This window comes from Drosophila teissieri, chromosome 3R (genome assembly GCF_016746235.2).
Source record: "Drosophila teissieri strain GT53w chromosome 3R, Prin_Dtei_1.1, whole genome shotgun sequence".
NCBI classification, from domain to species: Eukaryota; Metazoa; Arthropoda; class Insecta; order Diptera; family Drosophilidae; genus Drosophila; species Drosophila teissieri.
In genome coordinates, this window is record NC_053032.1 from 10,070,087 (window position 1) to 10,091,006 (window position 20,920).

General features: G+C 46.8%; 4 protein-coding genes across 7 annotated transcripts; 3 read left to right on the forward strand and 1 right to left on the reverse strand.

Annotated features, from left to right (window-relative positions):
- Positions 1-282: 282 nt before the first annotated feature.
- Positions 283-15,769, forward strand: LOC122619550 (protein unc-79 homolog). 4 transcript variants are annotated; one of them, XM_043796551.1, is made up of 27 exons: positions 283-361; positions 554-662; positions 723-842; positions 1,021-1,182; positions 1,246-1,416; positions 1,482-1,757; positions 1,921-2,619; positions 2,677-3,345; positions 3,410-3,681; positions 3,753-3,854; positions 3,907-4,051; positions 4,858-4,914; positions 5,702-5,781; positions 6,227-6,289; positions 7,488-7,811; positions 8,026-8,174; positions 8,234-8,967; positions 9,042-9,803; positions 10,975-11,242; positions 11,301-11,943; positions 12,002-12,076; positions 12,137-13,351; positions 13,410-13,588; positions 13,652-13,806; positions 13,871-14,589; positions 14,644-14,822; positions 14,882-15,769. In XM_043796551.1, the coding sequence occupies exons 2-27, from the start codon at positions 608-610 to the stop codon at positions 15,699-15,701; spliced, it is 9,093 nt and encodes a 3,030-aa protein (XP_043652486.1). In that variant the 5' UTR covers positions 283-361; positions 554-607; the 3' UTR covers positions 15,702-15,769. The 4 variants fall into 4 exon arrangements, with proteins under 4 accessions (XP_043652486.1, XP_043652483.1, XP_043652485.1 ...); XM_043796548.1 differs by lacking the exon at positions 6,227-6,289; XM_043796550.1 differs by lacking the exon at positions 6,227-6,289 and having other exon boundaries at positions 9,042-9,119.
- On the reverse strand, positions 15,725-17,108 carry LOC122619551. The gene is made up of 3 exons (XM_043796552.1): positions 16,913-17,108; positions 16,140-16,854; positions 15,725-16,084 (listed from the first exon to the last, which is right to left on the reverse strand). The coding sequence occupies exons 1-3, from the start codon at positions 17,056-17,058 to the stop codon at positions 15,842-15,844; spliced, it is 1,104 nt and encodes a 367-aa protein (XP_043652487.1). The 5' UTR covers positions 17,059-17,108; the 3' UTR covers positions 15,725-15,841.
- Positions 17,109-18,048: 940 nt separating this feature from the next.
- On the forward strand, positions 18,049-19,089 carry LOC122621424. Its single transcript, XM_043799276.1, has one exon. It carries the CDS (start codon positions 18,114-18,116, stop codon positions 19,047-19,049), a length of 936 nt encoding a protein of 311 aa, XP_043655211.1. The 5' UTR covers positions 18,049-18,113; the 3' UTR covers positions 19,050-19,089.
- Positions 19,090-19,256: 167 nt separating this feature from the next.
- On the forward strand, positions 19,257-20,521 carry LOC122621197 (sodium/potassium-transporting ATPase subunit beta-1). Its single transcript, XM_043798983.1, has one exon. It carries the CDS (start codon positions 19,354-19,356, stop codon positions 20,392-20,394), a length of 1,041 nt encoding a protein of 346 aa, XP_043654918.1. The 5' UTR covers positions 19,257-19,353; the 3' UTR covers positions 20,395-20,521.
- The last annotated feature ends 399 nt before the right edge of the window (positions 20,522-20,920 follow it).

Consider the following 20,920-nt stretch of genomic DNA (forward strand, 5'->3'; position numbering starts at 1 on the left):
GTTTCCTGGGGCTGCTGTCGAGGGTGGGTGGTAAAAGTGGGTCAAGCACCCACCCCACAACTTCAATTCTTACAAATTCCCTTACATTTAAGTTAAAATATACCAAGCAACGTAGTCTATTTAGAAATTAAGTATATTTTGTATATGTTCTAACTAGAACCGCTTTAATGTTCCCTTTTAATCCTGTGTTTAAGGCAAAATGGAAAGGAGGGGGTCAGGGGGCGTCCAACAGATAGCAAAATTCTTGCACAGATACACACCATAAACTCAGTTTAGTTATAGAGATTTTTCTTCGTGGACGTAGCTTGCTGCAAAACCGTAAAAAATTGCAAATCTATTGAAAAAACTAACCAATTTCGAGGTAAGTTTGCCAAAAATATTACCTTAAGTTCTTTTCGCACCCGGGCTCTATGAAAATTCCTTGTTTTCAATGAAGTTTCGTGCACCTCAGCACTTTCTTAACGGTCGCATCCTTTTGGGCGATGTATTACGTAATTCTGGGCGTCAAGTGTGAAATATTTTCAAAAAGCAATCATATTTTACTTGATTGCAGAATGCGAAGTCCCTCGGCAGCAGTTTCGGCAATGCGAAGGATTTGTCTGATATAATGACTGGCAGCTTCAAGGTGCAACTCATCAACATGGGCACTCGCGCTGCCGCCTGTAAGTTGTCCCCAGAAGTCTCAACTTTCTCGGGTCTCAAGGACTTTTTTCTGCTTTCAGTTCAGGCAAAACTGAGAGCCCTTCATGAATACCACGTTCGTCTACTGCACAACGTCTTGCCTGCGCCCTCTGGCGTCGATATTGCTAACAATATCAAATACTTTTCTCAAACTCTACTGAGTAAGTACTTCTACATGACATAGGGCTTATTTGATAGTCTCAAAACTCTGTACATTTCTGAAGCTATAAATACTGTTTTGGTATATATGTTATAGTATCGATAATGTTTTATCTGCTATTTGGCCTTTTAAACATATTCTCAACCACCCATTTATGTCTAATAACCTTTTTTTTACAGCTGTCCTTAAAGATGTGCGCACCTCGCCGCACGAGCTTATCCGCGATCCTCTCGAAGATCCCACTCGCATGTCTGCCTATCCCAACCTCGAGTATGGCAACCTCTACAATGCTCTTACAATGCTCATCGATGTGGCACCTTGCATCCAGTACGGCCAAATCGGTGAGATTCCTTAAGCCTAAGCGATCTTAGTACTCCTAATACTCCAATGAGTGTTATTTTCAGTCTTCGGAAAAGCTCTACTGCAGTGCCTAAGCTGCATCCTTCCCTTTCTGGACAAAGATCTTATCGATAATCTACCCTATCTTGTAAGCTCTACTATATCAGTACTACCACCAGCGTTGCACCAATGCATCATCAACGCTCTTTGCTACTATATCTTGCCTTTTACTATAAGTGAGTAGTGGCTACTGCCCCAGGACATAGCAACTTTGTAATATCCGCTGATTTTCAATGTCCAGCTCGTCGTAGCTCCGACGAACAGGAATGTCAGGCCTGCCAGTCAGTGTCGTCGGTCATCATGATGGTGCTGCAGTACTCCAACAATCCAGCTCATCATTGCCAGCTCCTGGAGTGCCTGATGACCCTTAAACACAATGTGGTCAAGGACATCCTCTGCGTTGTGGCCTACGGAACCGCTGTTTCCCGAACCTCGGCTGCTAAGCTGCTATTTTACTACTGGCCAGCCTTCAACGCCAATCTATTCGATCGCAAAGTTCTGCTCTCCAAGCTAACCAGTGAGCTAATTTCTTTCATAGCCCAACAGATCTTTACATTTTCGAACTCTATTCCTCTTATCTAATCTTGAAAGTAATTTAATTCAATTGTTAGTTACACTTAAGTTGTAGAATAATTCTATTATTCATCTAATATTCATCTTGTCCATATTATCTCACATAGACGACCTAGTGCCCTTCACCTGCCAAAGGGAGCACTGTCCGAACTCCGGGAACGCGGAGGCAGCGAAGGTGTGCTACGACCACAGCATCAGCATCGCATACGCCCCCGACTGTCCGCCGCCCCTTTACCTGTGCATCGAGTGCGCCAACGAGATTCATCGGGAGCACGGGAGCCTGGAGTTCGGCGACATCCTGCATCCCATGCAGCAGGTGTCGATGGTCTGCGAAAACAAGAACTGCCGCTCCAACGAGAAGTCGGCCTTCTCCATCTGCTTCTCCACGGAGTGTGCCAGCTTCAATGGCAACCACCCGATCCGCTACTGCAGCCAGTGCCACAGCAATAGGCACAATTCCCGGCGAGGAGGCGATCACGTGGTCCATCGGAGTCTGCAGCCCGCCTGGCAGATGGATCCAGAGATGCAGATGCACATGGTGGAGTCGGTGGTGAGCCTTCTGCGAGAGGCGAAGCCGTTAAACTTTGAGCCGGGCAAGGAGTCCTTGTCGTCCGAGTCCAAGAAGAACGGCTCCGGCATTACAGCAGACAATATTTCTCTGGAGGAGCGTCAGAGACTGGGACGTTATGGTATCTGGCTACTGGTGGGTCGCTGTACTCCCACTGCAGATACTCCCGTGGAAGTTCTGGGCAGGATTCTGAGCATGCTCTTCCACTGGTTTCATGTAACCGCTTACTCTTATGATGGTATGTAGAGATCATAAATTGTTTGTGCACTTAAGAACCATCTAAGTATCTGATTAGCTGCCGGACAAGTGGAAAGTACCATTGAGAAGCTCAAAGTTGATCACGTGTGCAACTGGCTCAAGGACATCTGCCGTATCCACTACAACGTCTTCATCTCCTGCCTGCTGCCACATCCCCCGGAGTATGCCCGTGTTGGAGGCCATTGGGAGACCTTGGCATCGCGAACAAGTCACTTAAAGGAAGGTCTTCAGCGACTCATTTGCCTGGTGCCGTACGAGGTCATCACCTCCGAGATTTGGGACTATGTAATGCCGCACTGGATGGAGGCCATCACCAACGACGTGGCCGAGAAGGAACTGAACGAGCTGAAGATTGTGCTCAGCAAGATACTCGACCCGGAGATGTCTCCCCTGGGCTTTGATGCCAAAACCATGTACAACTTTGTGGCCATTCGATTCGAGAAGACAACGGCAAAGGTGCAGCAGCAGGCGCTCCACTGGCTGCAGATCCTCACCAAGCTAGAGATCCTCATCCCACTGGTGCAGCTGTTCGCCATGTTCGGCGATGGCGTTCGCATAATGAAATACGGCATCCAGCATGAGCTGATGCGCGAGAAGGATGCCCAATCTCAATCTCAGTCCCTGGCCAAGGCTCCCAAGACCCCGTGCAAAGAGAGCAAGGAGACCAAGGCGGATATGGCCAATCCGCCTAGGCGTAGCTCTATTTGTGAATATGCTTTCTACTAACATTTTATCACTAAGTAAATTGCATTTTTGTATTCATTCAATAGCTCCTGTTGTCGAGGATGACTCTGGCAATACGTCTGCCATTTCCGACGACGAGGCTCCCACGAATCGTCACACGGAGTTCTCAACGGATGCAGAGCACAACCTCACCTGTTGCATCCTCATGCTGGACATCCTTCTGAAGCAAATGGAACTACAGGACGTGGAGCAGCACATGGGCATCCACACCAGTGTCTGCGAGAACGTCTCCAGACTTATCAAGTGCATGGTTACTGCAGCTCGAGTGGGCCTCAGTAGTCACGTCTGCGCCTTAAAGGTTAGTAAATCCGTTTAACTTCATTTACAACTTTAATTTCATTAAAATCTACGGATACATATACTTATTAGGTGGCAGAGTGTGCCTATTGCGAGGCTTCCATCATGTGGCATCAGCTAGCTACCAAGTTGGTCCAGTTCATGGCCCCCTTGAATCCAGTCCGGCCACCAGATGTAAATCATCCTCTTAACTTTAAGCTCTACCTTCTAATGAGTGACCTTCCAGGTTCCCATCGAGGACATCATTGAAGAGGAAAAGTCCTCGCGGAAATCTCCACCCGAATCCGACAAGGAAAAGACCCGTGATCGAGATGTTTCCCTCTCGATGGCTCCCCTACCCATTCCCTTGGGGCCTCTAGGAGGATTTGCAGGTACGCTCCAGAGTTTTCAACGCATTTTCCTTTACTTCAAGACCCTTAAACGAACCCCCGTTGTATCATAAGCTGTCTTTAAAGTCCCACCAAAGTTTCTTCCCCAAAACCCACCCAATACCTACCCACTTATGAATAAACTAACCACCGTAACAGTAAAGCAGTGAAACGTCACCAAAAAGTAGCTAAATGTAGACAGTACTTGAGCCTGGTCTATATAAAATATATTACATTATTTGGGCGAATGGTATGGAATGGCGACTCGCCCGTCGAGCGTCCCTATCTATAAACAACCTAACTTAGCCTAAAACCCACGTTAAAACGCAAACCGAACTTTGTTTCAACCTACAACTAGAAACCTGCACTGCTATGCCTTGTAAACTACCAACTTGACCCAACTAAACAATCCCCAGACTAAATCAAACAATCTCAGCAGTATGAATTAACAGCCATCTAAACGATCATTCGTGAAAAACATACCGCCATCCCGATCTCATCAGTGCATTATCTTTTAAGCCATAACTACATAACTATTTGTCTATCTTGCTATCTCTCTCTACATAAATATGTATATTTGTTTCTCTCTCTCTATCTCTAACATATTCTACTCCGCGTCTGCCTGTACAAAAATAACATAACTAACGCTATCTCTCTCTCGCTCGATCGCACCCTCTTTCGCGCGTACGAAACTGTCTGTCTCTCTCACACTCCAAAACTTCTCGTCTATGCCCAAAAATGACTAATATATACTCATGAAATACTACAAAACTAATACCGTACTAAATTTAAAATCTATCAATCATCAGATATCTTTAAGCTAGATCAATTCTTTTCAGACGATGGAAAAATTATTATAATGGCAGGTGATGCACCACAAGAAAATTTTTCATTCGTTACAAAAAAAATCCAAAATACAAATAACAAATTTACATTACATTATGAAGCATTTGTTGAAACATTTCGTTACTTCACTCAAACCAACCAAAACCAAAATATTTTCTTAGCCATACGACACGAACAACAGAAAAAGACAACTATAATTTCGCTCGATCACTCTAACAAACTTTGTCTCCACAAACACACTCCACACCACTCTCTATCTCTGTTTAGCGTTACTAGAGTATATGATTTAGAATATCCAAGCTTTTATATCTAGTTGACCTCCGTAGATTGACCGCCCCTAGAGAGTTCAGTTCTGTTTGGCCGCAAATCGATTTCCTTTCGGTTCGGCAATAGTGCTCCCAAAAAAAACCACAATACTGCGAGTTTTTGATCCAACACTACAGATGCACAGAAGCCACACATATTTTATACGATCTTTGATTTTCGGTTGGCAGTACGAGTGCCTGGTTTTACTCCTTCCGTTGGACTCGAATATTTCAAAACCGGAAAATACACGCGTAGTACCCGATTCCGATTGGCAGTAATGTAATCACTTGCTCAAAAGTCTGCATGAGATTCCTTCACTGAAACTCCTATTTTCTATCTATCCGAATGACACTTGTAGGATTTCTATATGCATGCATGGTTGATTTGTGAATGCCAAACAGTTGTATGTTGACCACTAAGCGAACTTCATTTTTAGCTGGACTCGCCTTCCCATCTGTCCCGATCTAATTCTAATCCCCCTGTATACTTCTCTTTGAAAAGGTCCTGTGCCGGTGGCCGTGCCCCAACCAGAGCCGCACTCCGTGGGCGGAGTGCTCGTCCACATGCCCCACGTCTGTTCCGTATGTATTTCGATTATAAGCTATGCCAAGCGTACACATTATGTTCTTCAGTTGTCACTCCTTTATTGACGACCATACTCGAATTTAAAGTTCTTAACACACTACAAACAAAATAAAAAGAAAAAATAATAACGAAAGAAAAAGAAATGTAACTCAAAATATTATGCGTTGATTGTAGGTATTTTGAAACACCCCATATATACATATATATATTTTATATATTTGCTATAAATATTCAATTAATTGATTACAGCAACAAAGCAATACTAAGTTGAAGTGAGCATTCGAGCTATTTCATTTAATCGACACATAATCTCTATTTGATTCACTTTCTTAGTTTCCTTAACACAAATTCCAATTCAACGGTTTTGTTTTCGAAAATTGAAATTCGATAATTGTCGAACGATTATACAAACGTTTTCATTTCTTCATATATTTTTTATAGAATAACGAAAATGGGCATTCAGTTGATAGTAATGAATTGAGAAAAGTTCACGCCACAGACGAGGTACTTTGTGCATTCTTAAAAAAGAAATACCAAACAAAAGACAAACAACCCAACCAACAAAAGATATACAACTTGGTTTGAAACTTAAGTTTTATTATTTTCCCAACTATTAAATACCCATGCGATCCGATAATTGTATAATTCGTTTTCAATATCTATAGTTTTTTATGTCCAGTCAACAAATCGTACTCTTCGTGTGTAAATAAATGTACAGAGTGTTTTTCGTGAAATTGGTTAAGTTTTATTTTTTCTTAAGAGTAAACATTTTATTCAAAATTTTATTTATGAATACCTCAGTCCTAGAATACTGCAAGCACTATAGAGACATACTCTTAAAGTCAACCTTAGAGATATTATAGATGACAAATAGGTTCAAGCAATGACGAAACTGTAACCAAAATTAGTGACAATTAATTGTAATTTACTTTAAAGTTTATAGTTTATTTTACTGCTAATAATTAAAGATTTCACTGAATAACATTATTCACGACACCCGAAAAAGTACTTTCTGCTAGAGAAAATACGCAAGGATAAGCTTTTTTAACTTACTAATTCAATAGCATTACGATCCGAGTCATAGATTCTTTTATAACTTTTTCTTTACTAGTTTTTAATAATTTTATTCAACTACTGTGTCTCAAAGTATCTTGTATGTGTGTGAAAATAAATTACAAATTATCGTAAATCGACCGAAAAATCGAAAAAGCGAGTTATAAATGTACATTTTTTTTAAGACAATCTCGATTTTACATATCTTATTTAACATGTAAATATTGCGTTCCATGCTAATTTTATTCACTTAACTCTTAATTCATTTATTTAATGGATCATTGTTGAAGAGCATGTTCAATGTACAGCACTGTCACAGTTAATTGCCTTCCCCCACCTCCAATCAATAGAATATAAAATGTAATATTACATACTTTTATCACATCAATGCACAGATTTAACACAATTTATGCAATTTTACATGTGTATGTATCGTTCTTGATGTAAATTACCTTGTTACCCAAACGAATCTTAAGACGGATATGTAAGTGTAAACAAAAGTCAATACTTCCCGAACATTGCATTTGTCTACATGTGTTGTCAAAGGAATGTAGCATATCGTACACACCATGTATATACGATGTAAACCTGTTGCGAGTCCTTGGCAATGTTCCCCCCTTGCTGATCCCGCATCCTTTGTCTCATGCAGATCATGACGGCCACGGTAGAAACAGTTTCAGAGCAACTCGACCTGGCCTCCATCCTGCCCACAGACCGGGCCATAGCCCGCTCTATAACCCTTTCCGATGCGGACGTGGGCAGCGCCAATGTCAGCGTGACCAAGGCCTCGGTCATGGGTGAGAACGGTGCCAATGGCGGAGCGGCCTGTGGCGGCGGGGAGAACGGGAGCGGATCCGAGGATGACGAGGAGGAGGAGGACAGCGACGACTTCTGGCACACCTCTGTGGGAAAGTTCAAGTTCACCCTCGATACGCTGCCGCAGCCACTGCAGTACATCCATCAACTGCTCACGGTAGGAAATATTATTTTTAAAACTCGATCTCCTTTGCACAACCCTAAACCTAAGAAAGTCCTTCTTGGATTGAAACATAAAAAAACAAATATTTTGTTGCATTTTACACACCCACTTAACTAATTTCGGGTGTCTAGTTAGTTCTGTGGGAGCTCTGGTCTATAACAATTTGGTAATAAAATCAATTTAATTCGTATTCCTGTTTATCCTAAAGGAAATACCTACCATCAAGAAGCCTGAAATCCTGTACTACGTTCTGCAGTGCCTGAACACGATGGCTTTGCATGGCGATGCTTTGGCCAAGGCGGCGAGGGAGCAACGAGGCTTCTTCATCTGGTGCCAGGAGAACCTTCTGATCAAGAAGTAAGTGGTTATGCTGGAAATGTGATTTGGTAACCCATTGAATAACCCACCATTGCCAGCCTTTGGGAGCTATGCAACGCGGAGCACTCTCACATATGCCAGGTGGGCGTGCCGCTGCTGCTGCACTGCATCACGCTACCACTCGGATCGGATGTGTTTTGGCGTGTGGTGCAGGAGGCTTTCCACGACACGGACTGGCGCGTCCGCTTCACGGCAGTGGAGCGAGTTACCGTGATTACCCGCTTCATGGACTCCACTCCCCTGCGCTCCGAGGTGGGTCTTCAGACGGCCCTGGCCACCGCCTTTTGCCACCTGATCGCCAGCATGGACGACGTCAATGTGTACGTGGCGCAGCGGGCGACCCTCTACATTGGGACAATCCATGACACGGCAATTCGGTCGCTGCTCTTCTGCCTTGAGTCCCAGTTCGACCTCTTCATCGTGGACCGTCCAGTGGTGCTGCAGTCGGTCTACCAGTTGCACAACTCCCTGTCCGATCGCAAAATGCTCGGCTGGGAGTTTTTCCTGAATCGATTCGACACGCTCTTCGTGGAGGCACAGATCAATCTGGAGAAGTGCGGCGACATCTCATACCTGCGGGATCTGCGGAACTCGGACAACGGCAGCGAGGCCCTCTCGGCCAAGATTCAGAAGGCGAGGGAGGCTCTCAGCCAGTCGGACACCAGTGGGGGCATGGCCAAGACGCTTAGCGCTTCTTTCGGCACGAAGTGGCCCTATAAGCGAACCATGTCCGCTCCTGCCAGCATGGCTCCCAGACAGGACAGCAAGTTTGGTGAGTTCACAATCAATACGAACATCACTAACCTTCTAATATGTATTCACTATATCTAACCTCTGTTTGTACAGTTCCGGAGAAGGAGAAGATCTACAGCCGCCAGGTCTCAGCGCCCATTCTCAAGCGGAAGACCTCGCGCTTCGGACTGGGTCAGTTCCTGGGCAGTAGTAGTGGGGGGGCTTCTGGCAGTAGCCAGTCCGTGAACCCAGCAGCAGCGGCAGCGAGCTCCTCGCGACCCAAGCCGCCGCCTTGTCCCATCCACCAGCCAGGCCACACGGCCTTTCCCTATCACACCCACCACCACCATCCACATGCCCACCACCCGTACCCTCACCCCCATCCACACCATCATCCGCATCATCATGCCGGTAGTAGTGCATACTTAGCCTCCACCGCCACCGCCTCCACTTCGGCCGGTCTAGTCTCGACGCACAGCCAGAGCCACCAGTACCTGGTGCATTGTGTGCCCCCCAGTCACCACAGTCCGATGCCAACGCTGCAGGAGGCGGAAACACTGCTCCGGTCCCAGGCGGCCGCCGATGCCGCCGCAGCAAGTGGATCACTGGGTGGATCCCTTGGTCATCCGGGCCAGGAAGCAGCGGCGGTGGGATCGGGCACAGCCGGAGGCAGTACGGGAAACCCGAATCCCCATCACTCCTATCACTCCCACTTCCAAAAGCATCCGTCGGCTCCCAACCTGCTGCCCCCGCCGCCGGCCCCCAGTCCCAGCCCCTCGAGTCTGGCCTTCCCCATGCACTGCACCTGTGATGCCGCACCACATCCGCAACCTCAGGTCTCGGGTGCGGCGGCCACCGGCAGCGCGGCGAACCCAGGTAGGTGCTAGAGCACGAGTGTTCCACTGTGTCAGTTCGTTTTGTGAATCCCCTCCCCTCGGTGGTGTCTGATGATCGGTGTTCTAGCAAACTGCCTACACCACTCACTCGGAATGGGCTGAGTAGACTAAGAAATGTATTTACCATCAACCGAATAATTTATTTTCCTTGCTTTTAATTTTTTCAGTTTCAACCATCGCATTTCTAGAAATTTGTTAAGCTATATAAATTAAAACTAATTAAAAACCCATCCTCGTGAGTGGTGTATCCAATTTTCGGTGTTGCTTTGGCTTTGTCAGTGTGTAAACACCATCCGCATTATCATTCAGAACAACCAAGATCGGAGAAGTACTAGTTAAGAAACTAATTTTTAGTTTATTTGAATTGGCACGATCTCCGCTTATTTCTTTAGTTTTATAATAGAAACACTTTGATTCTCTAACTTCGTATTAAGTTTTAAGTTTACTACGGCCTTCAGGGGCTCATTGTTTTTTATGAATTTTTGAATTATTCTGAATTGAATTTTTATGTTAAAATATTTTAAGAACTAGAAATAGTTTCCGAGGAAGTGTAATTTAAGCATGGATAGGTACTCCTTTTTTTAGACACACCCTACCATCTCAAACATAAAAGCATGTTCTAGCAATAAGCACACCTACTCGTTCAGCATCGCCATTGACCATTCAACATCGATCTATCTGCATCAAACTGTCTATCTAAGTGTTATATCTGTATTATCCAGCCGAGGCTCTAGTTGTGTGTGTTACTCTGCTTTTCATAACAATGTCGTTTAAGTGTGTTCCCCCTTCGAACTGGTATGTATGCTAACTATTCTATCGCGGTCCACTCTACATAAGAAAACTCTACTTTTTCCACCTACACCCGTCTCTCTTTCAACATTTTGAACTGCCCTCGACAAGTTTAAACTGAATTGAAATTGGTTCTTACTCAACAGAGACATGTCTGTATATTATACAAGATTCATACAAAATTTTAAATCAACATAAGCAAAAATCAATCTAATTGTGGAATTGGCATGTGGCTGTGACCAAAAAAAAAAAACAAAATCAAAAAGATATTGGTGTTTTTCCCTCTTCCCCTTCGTGCAGATGCAATTTGTTGAGATTCTAAATTATCTAATATTTATATGCTCTAAATCCTATGTATGTAGATGGTCATATCCACTCATTGGGGGGCTTGAACGACGACAATCTCATTGGACTACTTTCGAGAATCACGGAACTGGAGGAGTCAGATCGGGAAACCATTCATCTGCTGGTTTTTATGCTGATGCAGTTCATGTCCCGTACGGATCAGGCATATCCCTCAGAGGAGAAACCGATGACCAAGACCCAAAATATTGTACTCAAGCACCTGTTTCTACTGCTCGGTCACAACCAAATCGACAAGACCTTCCATACCACTCCGGAATCTCTAAGGTATTTCATAGGCTGATTGGTTAATGCTGTGGTAAATAATAACCTACATTCTTCTTAGGGTTTCGGCCGTTTTCAATGCGTTCTTGGCCAATCTTCCGCAGGTTTTGGACCAGAACCACTTGATCGGGGGCCTCATCATGCCCTCGGTCATGCAAATCATTCTCTATGCGCCAAATCCAACAAGCACCTCGGGCGAATCCTACCAGAACATAGTCTTCAACTATTCCCTGTGGCACCTGGAGCAGTATCCGCGTCGCAACTGGCTCTTCACTTTGCTGGTGGTGCTCTACAAGTACTCGTACACTCAGCCTCCTCTTAGTGGATACGTCATCGCTGGGATCCGCTTGATCATGAACAGCTTGCGGGGCCACTTCCACCAATGCCGGCGCATTCCGACCACCACCATTCTGGACATTCAAGGCGTAGGCGGCGCTGCTCGATCCCGCGACGTCAGCCAGCCCTCGCTTGGCACGGATCCGGACGACAAAGAGGCCAGTCCGCCGGCCAGCCCAATGTTTCCCTCGGAGGGAACTAGTGCCGCCTCCAAGAGCAAGGGTAATGTGGCCTTCACTCCGAAATTGCAGCACGCGTTCCGGAAGTACAACGACTCCAGCCTAGATGCAGATGAAACGGAATCGGAGCTGGTGGCCATTCCGGAGAGCGATCTCTCTGACAGCACTTTACACGGTAGCAGTGCCCCGGTCGGTTTTCAGTCTTTTAATGTATTATATTTGAAATAATCTGTATATTGTGTTGCAGGGATCCTTTGATGATACCATACATTTTGAGGATGTCATGCCACGCAACCGTCGAACCCTTGAATACACCGAAGAGGTGAAACGATTACAATATAGGTTATACTTTGACTACTAAAGCTTAATGTATCCCAAACAGAAATCCACAAAATCCCACAAGTCCATGATCACCACCAAGGTCGGCGATACGTACACTACCAAAATCAAGGCCACCACTACCAGTGAGACTTTGGTGACCACACACACCAGGCACAGTTTGCAGGAGGGTGTTCGCATGATCGTCACCCCCTTGGTGGGCGCGGAAACCACGGAGACGGCGATTGTTAGTCCTCCAGTAGATGTCCATCGTGCTGTGACCGTGCGCAACAAGTCCCTGGAGAATGCAGCCGCCTCCACATCGAAGATGTTCGCCGCCATAGCTACGAATCACCTAAAGGCACTGGGCGCTTTGCAGGATATGTCTCCGGCAGTGGACAGAAAAGCCGGATCCAGCAGCGGCAGTGGAAGTCGATCGGCCAACGGAAACGGTAGTGGAGGAAGTGCCCCAGCTGCTATCCAGGCAACTTCCTCGACAGCTGCTAGCAAGCCCATTGGAAGGCATAAGACGATTGTGGAGTGCAGTGCCGGGAACTCGAGCTCCTCGGCCGATGATTCGCGCCAAAAGAAGTCGCAAACTAAATCTCTGAGACGCACGGATAAGAACTACGGCTCGCCGGACTCACCACTGTCCAAGATGAGCGTGATGCCGAATCCAAGAGATGAAATGGATGAGAGTATGCAGAGCTTGCCGCCGCCCAAGAGCATTGCTGCCTTGGAGATTCCCACTCCGGAGCGTCTCCTGCCCATCGGAACCCAGGACACGGTGGCCACCCTAGTGGAGCGGGTGAGAGATGGCCTCAACCTGCCGGACATCAGTCATCTCAAGCAGGACAGCCTCGATGTGTCGGAGAGCACCAAGGATGACGTAACACCGAGCAGTAGGACAAACTCTCCCCGGCGGCTCATAAAGCAGGTGGCTCTGGAATCTCCTCCGAATCCAAATGCTCAGCTTCCATCGCAACCCTCAGCCGATTTGCACACCTCTATTCTCAAGAATGTGCAGCAGGACCTGAAACAAAATGCCCCCGAAGGAAATGGGCTCACCACCAGCAATAGTATCAAGCGTCCTCGTCAAAAACTGGCTCCCTTCAATGTGGACAGCAATGCTATTCCGGATATTCGATCTCGGTTTGCTGGTTCCTGGCCACCGCCTCCTTTTCAGCCCGTGGATCCCGATCCCGATGATGATGATGAGATCGGGGCAGAGGCCTCCAATGGGCATGGAACCCACTCAACCCCTCATGCTCCTCGTGGGGTGAGTCATTTTAATCTGTGTATTAAGGGGTATACATTCTAAATCTGTGATCCCCCAGAGCTCTCGACGTGTTGGAGATTACACCATCGTGGAACGCTGCTCCGACTGCGGCGCCCACATTGAGGAATACACGGATGAGGAGATTGGCATCTTCATTGTAATCCTAGGGACCTTTATTCATCGAGAACCCGCCATGGCAGCACCTTTCCTGCCCGAGATTCTTACCATGACTTCGCGGTAAGTGGAATTACTCAATTCAAAATTCATCTTTTGGACTACCTCTATTTGCCTTTGTTTTAGGATCTGCCTAAGTAGCACCCATGCCTGGCAAGGCGAGAATGGCCCACCTTTGGCCAGCAGTGCCCAGGCGGTGGCCTGTCAGTTCTTCCGCTGCGTGCTTCACCAGCTGGCACCTAATGGAATCTTCTTGCAAGTATTCCAAACCCAAATGAAAAGTAAGTAATGGTCTAACATCAAGAAAGTTATTTATAATAACCACTCGCCATTTTCTCTATTAAGTGAAAATCCGCCACCACCATTTTCGCAGTATTGCCAAAGCGCTGCAGGATTTCCAGGACTTGAACTCCACCAGTCCCATCTACATGGTGTGCGAGTCACTGACGTCCAAGAAGGCATTACCCATTGACCAGCTACCGGTGATTTTCCGCAACATGGCCGAGTATTTGAATCTCCAGTGCGTCCCCACGGAAGCGGGCGTGGGCTTAGCCGTTTGGTCACAGGCCATGCAGGCCATGGAGTCGCTCCTTCGCCAAGTAATCGTCATCATGCCCAGTCTGACCAATGCGGAGTACATGCTGGACATCGTGGCGGCAACCTTGAGGCTCAACTGTGTGCCAAAAACGCTGCTTGATCCGTACTCCAAGATCATGGCCTATTGTGTCCAGCATACAAATCTGGAATACCAAACGCTATACGAGCTTTGTACTCTGAACATTAGATCATTTAGCAAGGATCGGGACAAGAACTTGCTGTGTCGTCAAATGATCTTTGAGTTCGTCCAGGCTCTGAAGTTTAAATCGAATATTCCGGACCACAATCTACTCACCATTATTGGTTTTGTGCTCCTTGATGCTGGCGGCACTCTGCCGCCAGGTGCTGCTCCTGGTTTGCCTGACGCGGCTCCTATGATGACCACCAATTCTGCTGATTGTTTGAGACAGTATATCAACGATGTTATTGATTTTCTGGCCGATTTCCACACCCTTAGCAAGATTAAGGTAGGATGGTAACGTTTTTATTGAATTATTGGCTATTCAAATATTTTGTCCTAGAACTTTAAGAACGGCCAGACGAGCAGTGGACTGGGTGAAGACACTTTGGGCGGAGTCCTCAAGGGAGCAGTGGCCCAATATTTGGCTCTGGAAATGTCGCGTGGTAATTCAAGGGACAACAAAGCAGTTTCTCGCTACCTTCCCTGGTTAAACAATGCACCATCGTCCCTTCAGCAAGGGTAAGTTCCAGATCAGGATTGCCATTTCCTTTAACTTATGCTCACAAACGTTCACTTAGACCCAAGGAGTTCACTGAGTGCGTGGGTCACATGCGCCTGCTGTCTTGGTTGCTACTTGGCTCCCTCACTCACATGGCTCTGATGCAGCGGCGTCAGGAGACGCATAGCATTCCTACGCCCTTGCCGCAGCAGAATAGTCAGGGAACCGGTCCTACAGCCAGTGTACATTATCAGCATCAAGGAGTAACCTATTCGCAACCGGTGCCACAGGAAGCCTCTTGCCACATAGCCGATCACATTCAGGTGATCTTTGCCGGATTTGCGGAGCAGTCCAAGACCTCCGTGCTGCATATGTCCTCGCTATTCCATGCGTTCACTCTCTGTCAGCTATGGACGGTATACTTGGAGCAGATGGCCCACAACACCAATAGTAACGCGGAGGGCAGCACGTTGGGCGTTCTTTTTGAGTTCTGGGCGAAGGTAACGCCCTGCATCTTGCAATTGGTGTCCCACGCCAAGCCAACAGTCAATAAGGATCAACCGCAGACCCCCCTAGACTTCCAGACGCAGAGCGCTAACTCCAAGCTGTCCGAGATGGTCAACCTGCACTTCCTTAGTCTGTTGGAGGCGTTGAAGGACACCAATTCCACAGTGCTGGGCAAACTGCTGCCAATGTGGAGCCCCGTTCTCTCCTCACAGACTCAACTCTCGGACACGTTGCACGTCCGATTGCAGAACGTAAGGGACTATGCGCCCGACTACGAGGAGCAGCAAACGTACAAGTCGGAGGCTCTGCTCAAATGGCTGCAGCGCTTGCAGTTCAAGATGGGCCAAATCGAGTTACAAGCATCCACGGCCACGCAGTTCTATTCAATCTAAGTATCCACAGAATATACACAGAATATAGTTATGTATGCAGTCTTATTTAGTAATTGTTGCCTACGCGAATAAATAGTTTACAATGTTTATGGAAAATCGAATAGCAGTAGTGGCATTCTCTCTCTTGCTCTGCCCACAAGTTACTCTAACACCGTGTAGTGAATGCCACTGGCGGCTACTCCTCTATCTTGAATCGTGGGATCGTGCACTTCATTCGCTTCGCTGGCTTTTTGCCTGCCTTCAATGAGAAACGTGGCTTGGGGATCACGGTAGTTGCGGAAGGATTCCTTGGTTCTTAAAATGGATTCCTCGGGAAGGCCAAGTCCGAGTCGCGAGCTTTTAAGCCGGGCCAGCCGCTGTTCAGCCTGCAGAATGCGAACCTCCTATAAATAATGTGGATTAAGCATCGAATTCTGTAGAGTAAAGCAATGAAGTTACCTTAACTCGTTGCATGTAATCCATCTGTAACGCAGCCGACTCAGCCAATGGCACCAATTGGGCCTCTTTGTGCTGGATGAGTGGCGGAGTTGCTGCCGTTATCTCCCAGTGCTTGCCTTTTTTCCGCACCCGCTCTTTGTCGGGATCGTGGACATGGGACTTGGTGGTGCGGAATGGCATAAACTTTTCTCTAGGAGTATGCACATTTGTTTCGGTCTTATCGATGAGGTAGAGGGCATGCTGATCGGGAGGCAGCTCCTTGTTCAGCTTGTCCGCCACTTGGCTGGCTATTTCTACAATCTCGGCAGGAAGGGAACTGGTGTCACTATGTCCTGCCAAAGCCGAATCTGGGGAGTCAGTTGGTTTCTTAAACTCCTCGATATCCACCAGATCCTCTGCCGTTATAAGACTCGTCGGCGGTGGAATCACCGTGACCTTCTTCTCGTGCATTGTTCCCTGCGCTATAATCTTCAGGGGATCCATCTCCACCTCGTCATCGCTGTCCAGAATGTCGTCCACATGGGCGCCCTCGTCCGTGTTTCTGCCATTCCACTCCAGGTTGTTGAGAGCTACTTTTCCCTTTTCGGCTATGTTGAGACCGCTCAGCATTCGAGTTGCCTCCTCCACTTCATCCCGTCTCCTGATCTCGGCCAGTAATTTTTCGTACGACTCCTGAAGACGCTTTCCCTTGTCCGGCAATTGATGAAGACGCTTTCTGGAGCGGGAAATTGTAAATATCAGAGGAAGCTCCACAGGTTGAGACCAAACCTCACTTGAACGACAGAAAGTGCAACTGCCTATCTCTCATCTCCAACAGCTGCGGATAAGTTAGGGTCTTTAGGTCTTTGCTGTGCTTCTCCTTCGCCTGGCTGGTGCCCGGGATTCGGCTAAGCGGAGCAGCAATCACATTTTCGCTCATTTTAGCTCACTTATTTTGCTTTAAAGTTTAATATGACCGTGTTGTGATTGCGAGAAAATACCAGAGCTGCACGGAAACCCAGGGCCACAGCAAACGCCTATCGATATCGACAATGGCACATAATTCAAAAATATAAAATAATTGTTCCCTGCGCTATAATCTTCAGGGATCCATCTCCACCTCGTCATCGCTGTCCAGAATGTCGTCCACATGCCCTCGTCCGTGTTCTGCCATTCCACTCCAGGTTGTTGAGCTACTTTTCCCTTTTCGGCTATGTTGAGACCGCTCAGCATTCGAGTTGCCTCCTCCACTCATCCGTCTCCTGATCTCGCCAGTAATTTTCGTACACTCCTGAAGACCTTCCTTGTCCGGCAATGATGAAGACGCTTTCTGAGAGCGCGGAAATTGTAAATATCAGAGGAAGCTCCACAGGTTGAGACCAAACCTCACTTGAACGACAGAAAGTGCAACTGCTATCTCTCATCCAACAGCTGCGGATAAGTTAGGGTCTTTAGGTCTTTGCGTGCTTCTCCTTCGCCTGGCTGGTGCCCGGATTCGGCTAAGCGGAGCAGCAATCACATTTTCGCTCATTTTAGCTCACTTATTTTGCTTTAAAGTTTAATATGACCGTGTTGTGATTGCGAGAAAATACCAGAGCTGCACGGAAACCCAGGGCCACAGCAAACGCCTATCGATATCGACAATGGCACATAATTCAAAAATATAAAATAATGCTTACTTACTTTAGTTTACCACATCTTCTTTTTCTATAATGCTGTACGGAATCAAATATCAGCCTGCCGTGGCAGAAAAAAGTAAAAACTTCCAAATAATGTAAAACGTTCTTCGATTTTACTTCTGGGTTTGTTTAACATCCGATTTATGTACCGAACTGCATAATTAAGGGGCTTTAAATATAACTTAGTAATTACTAAAAAACAAAACAACAGTTTGGCGTTCTTGAAATTAAATTAACATTCGTATTTTCAAGCTAGCTTTCTGAAATCCCTCAAAAATTTCCGCATGGTGGAATTTAAAGATACATTTACGATGCCATGCCGAACGACGCGATAATCTATTCGGGTCCATACGAAGTGGGACGTCTTCGCCGCCGGCGAGATCAGCGGGTGGCGGACTACCTCTTCAGGCGTTCCATCCGCACCAGCAATCCGGATCCCGAGATGACCATGTGCCGCATTTTCAAACTGCTGCTCTACTTCACCATATTCTATGTGGTCCTAGGCGCATTTACGACGGGATTGACCCTTTTAATAATGGCGCATCAGATACCCCCTGATAAGCCGGGATGCAGCAAGTTCCCCGGCCTAGCATCCGCACCCGGTTATCATGTAGGCGATCAGAAACAAATTTTGTGGAGCCCGGATAACGCGAAGGAACTGGCTAACATCCGACGCGCGATGTCGCGGGCGGTGGATCGATACGGCCTGAAAGGCCTAAAGCGTATGATGGGCTGTAACCTGGACGACAGCTGGGGCTATATGACCGGGACACCCTGCATTCTATTAAAGATCACCCAGGCACTCGGCTTCCGGGCGGTCACCTACGATGACGCCATGACGCTGCCCGACTACGCTCCGGATGAACTTTACGACTATGTGGTGGGCCTGGGCACGGAAGAGCGCTTCAACCGCATCTGGGTGTCTTGTCAGGTTTTGGATCCGGGACTGGACGTTCATTTTGACTACGTTCCGGATCGCTTCTTCGATGCCGAAGAACTCTTCACCTCTGGCAATGTCTTTCTGAACGAGTCCTCGGATAACGAGGGCGGCACCTACAAGGAGGATCCCCGCCTTAGGCGTATCATCGGTGTTCAGCTCAGCAACATTCCGCCCAACCGGGACATCCAAATCCACTGCAAGGCGTGGGCTAAGAACATCCCACTCTACATGGTAACGATCAAGCTCCTGGTGCGCCTGACGGCACCTATTCACCCAACCACTCCATTGGTACTGGACGAGTGGTACGAGTGAGATCTGCTGGCGGTATAAAGGGAAGTCATCTGGAGGGGTCTCCGTATCATTTAATGTAACATTTAATGTTAAGTGTGAATGTATTATATGCATGATATAAATATATGCGAACTTAACAAAATGGTAATTAATGCTTCCTTTTGCAAAAATTGTTTATAAAGCTATTTTCAAATGTGAAGTTTTTAACCTGCTTCGCGTTAAATTTCATAGTGAGCGGAACTACAGATCGATGTGCCTAGATATTTCAAATATTTCCCACTTACGCCTAGGCAGTATCCGAATCTGAGCCGGAACGATCGCCAGGATGCCCGAGGATGTTATGGTGCCCGCTGGGGACTACAAGCTGGTCAAGCAGATCCGCAGGACGCAGCGCCGCAAGAAGGACCTTCCGTGGACGAAGAGGGTGTTCGACATAGACGAGCAGAAGCTGTTTGGCCGCACTGCATTCGCTTGGTTGCGAATCACGCTCTACTACCTGTTCCTATACTTCCTTATTTTTTTAATAGTGGCTTTTTGGGTCACCATCTTACTGCTAGCGATCATCGATCCGAAAAAGCCGCGCTGGCTCAAAGGTCATCCGGGTCTGTCGATGGTGCCCAACCAAAACCGATCCGTGCTGGAATACTTTACGCACTTAGCGAATGAGGTCAACCCGATCGCGGACCGCATCGACGATTGCCTGAACAAATTAAACGACAATGCCATTGACTTCTTCAGCGACTTCAACCAGGACACGACGTGGGGCTACGCAACCGGAAAGCCGACCGTCTTCATTAAGCTAAACAAGGTTATCGGCTTCCAGCCGGAAACCTACGACACTCCAGACGACTTGCCCAAGAATGCGCCCTCGAGCCTTCAGGGCACCGTGGGCAAGCTGGGCAACACGCCGAAGATCTGGCTCACCTGCGAGGTGACCGAAGGACCCAAGCCCGACATGGTCTTCTACCCGGGTCCATATTTCGAGGCCTCCGAGGAGATGACAGGTGTGACACGCGTGGTGGCCATCCAGATGAACAAGATGCCCAAGAATTCAAAGGTCTTCTTCCACTGCAAGGTGTGGGCACGAAACATTCCCATCGATAATTACCAGGGCACGGGGCATTTGAAGTTCGCGCTGAACATGCGCTTTGACAAAGACAGCAACCAGGCCTCCACCCATAAGTCCACTACCCCTCGACAAGACCCAGTCCCACCAGCCGACGGTCCCGCCGAGCCGAATAAAGGGCGACCAGAAGATCAGCTCGGCGGATTGGAAATGCCGCCTTCGCCGGAAAATGAGAGGGACGCCCTCGACAAAATGGGATATAATCCCCAGAAGGAGGACATGACCGAGCCACCCAGCTAATTGGAATTCAAATCTATCCCTTAAATCGTTTTCATCCATTCAAACGTACCTCCAATTGGAGTGTTTCCAAAATTTGTTTATGTGCAAATACAGAACTCTGTTTAGTGGTTATTTAAATTCTCCTAAATTAACTTATTTATTTTTAAAAACGGATTAAGTAAATCTATATATATATATTTAAAAGGCCCATTTGGTAAGCTTTACATAGGGAAAAATGGGATGCCCACATAAGTATTATTAGTATGATTATTATTAGATAATGATTATTTAAATTTTGATGTCTTGAGTTAAATATATAAACAATATGAAATTAAAATTAAATTAAAATATTTTTATCTTTATTCAAACCATATGTTAAATTTAAAACCACAAGTATATCCTTTGCTTATTATAATAATAGTTAAATTAAACAGCGGGAGCCACCCTAACAAGACACGATTAGTGACCACCCCTGGATACATCGCATATGCTATCGGTAGTCGGCGACTGGCTGCGCCCACCACCAAGTGTGACCATGGGGCCACGG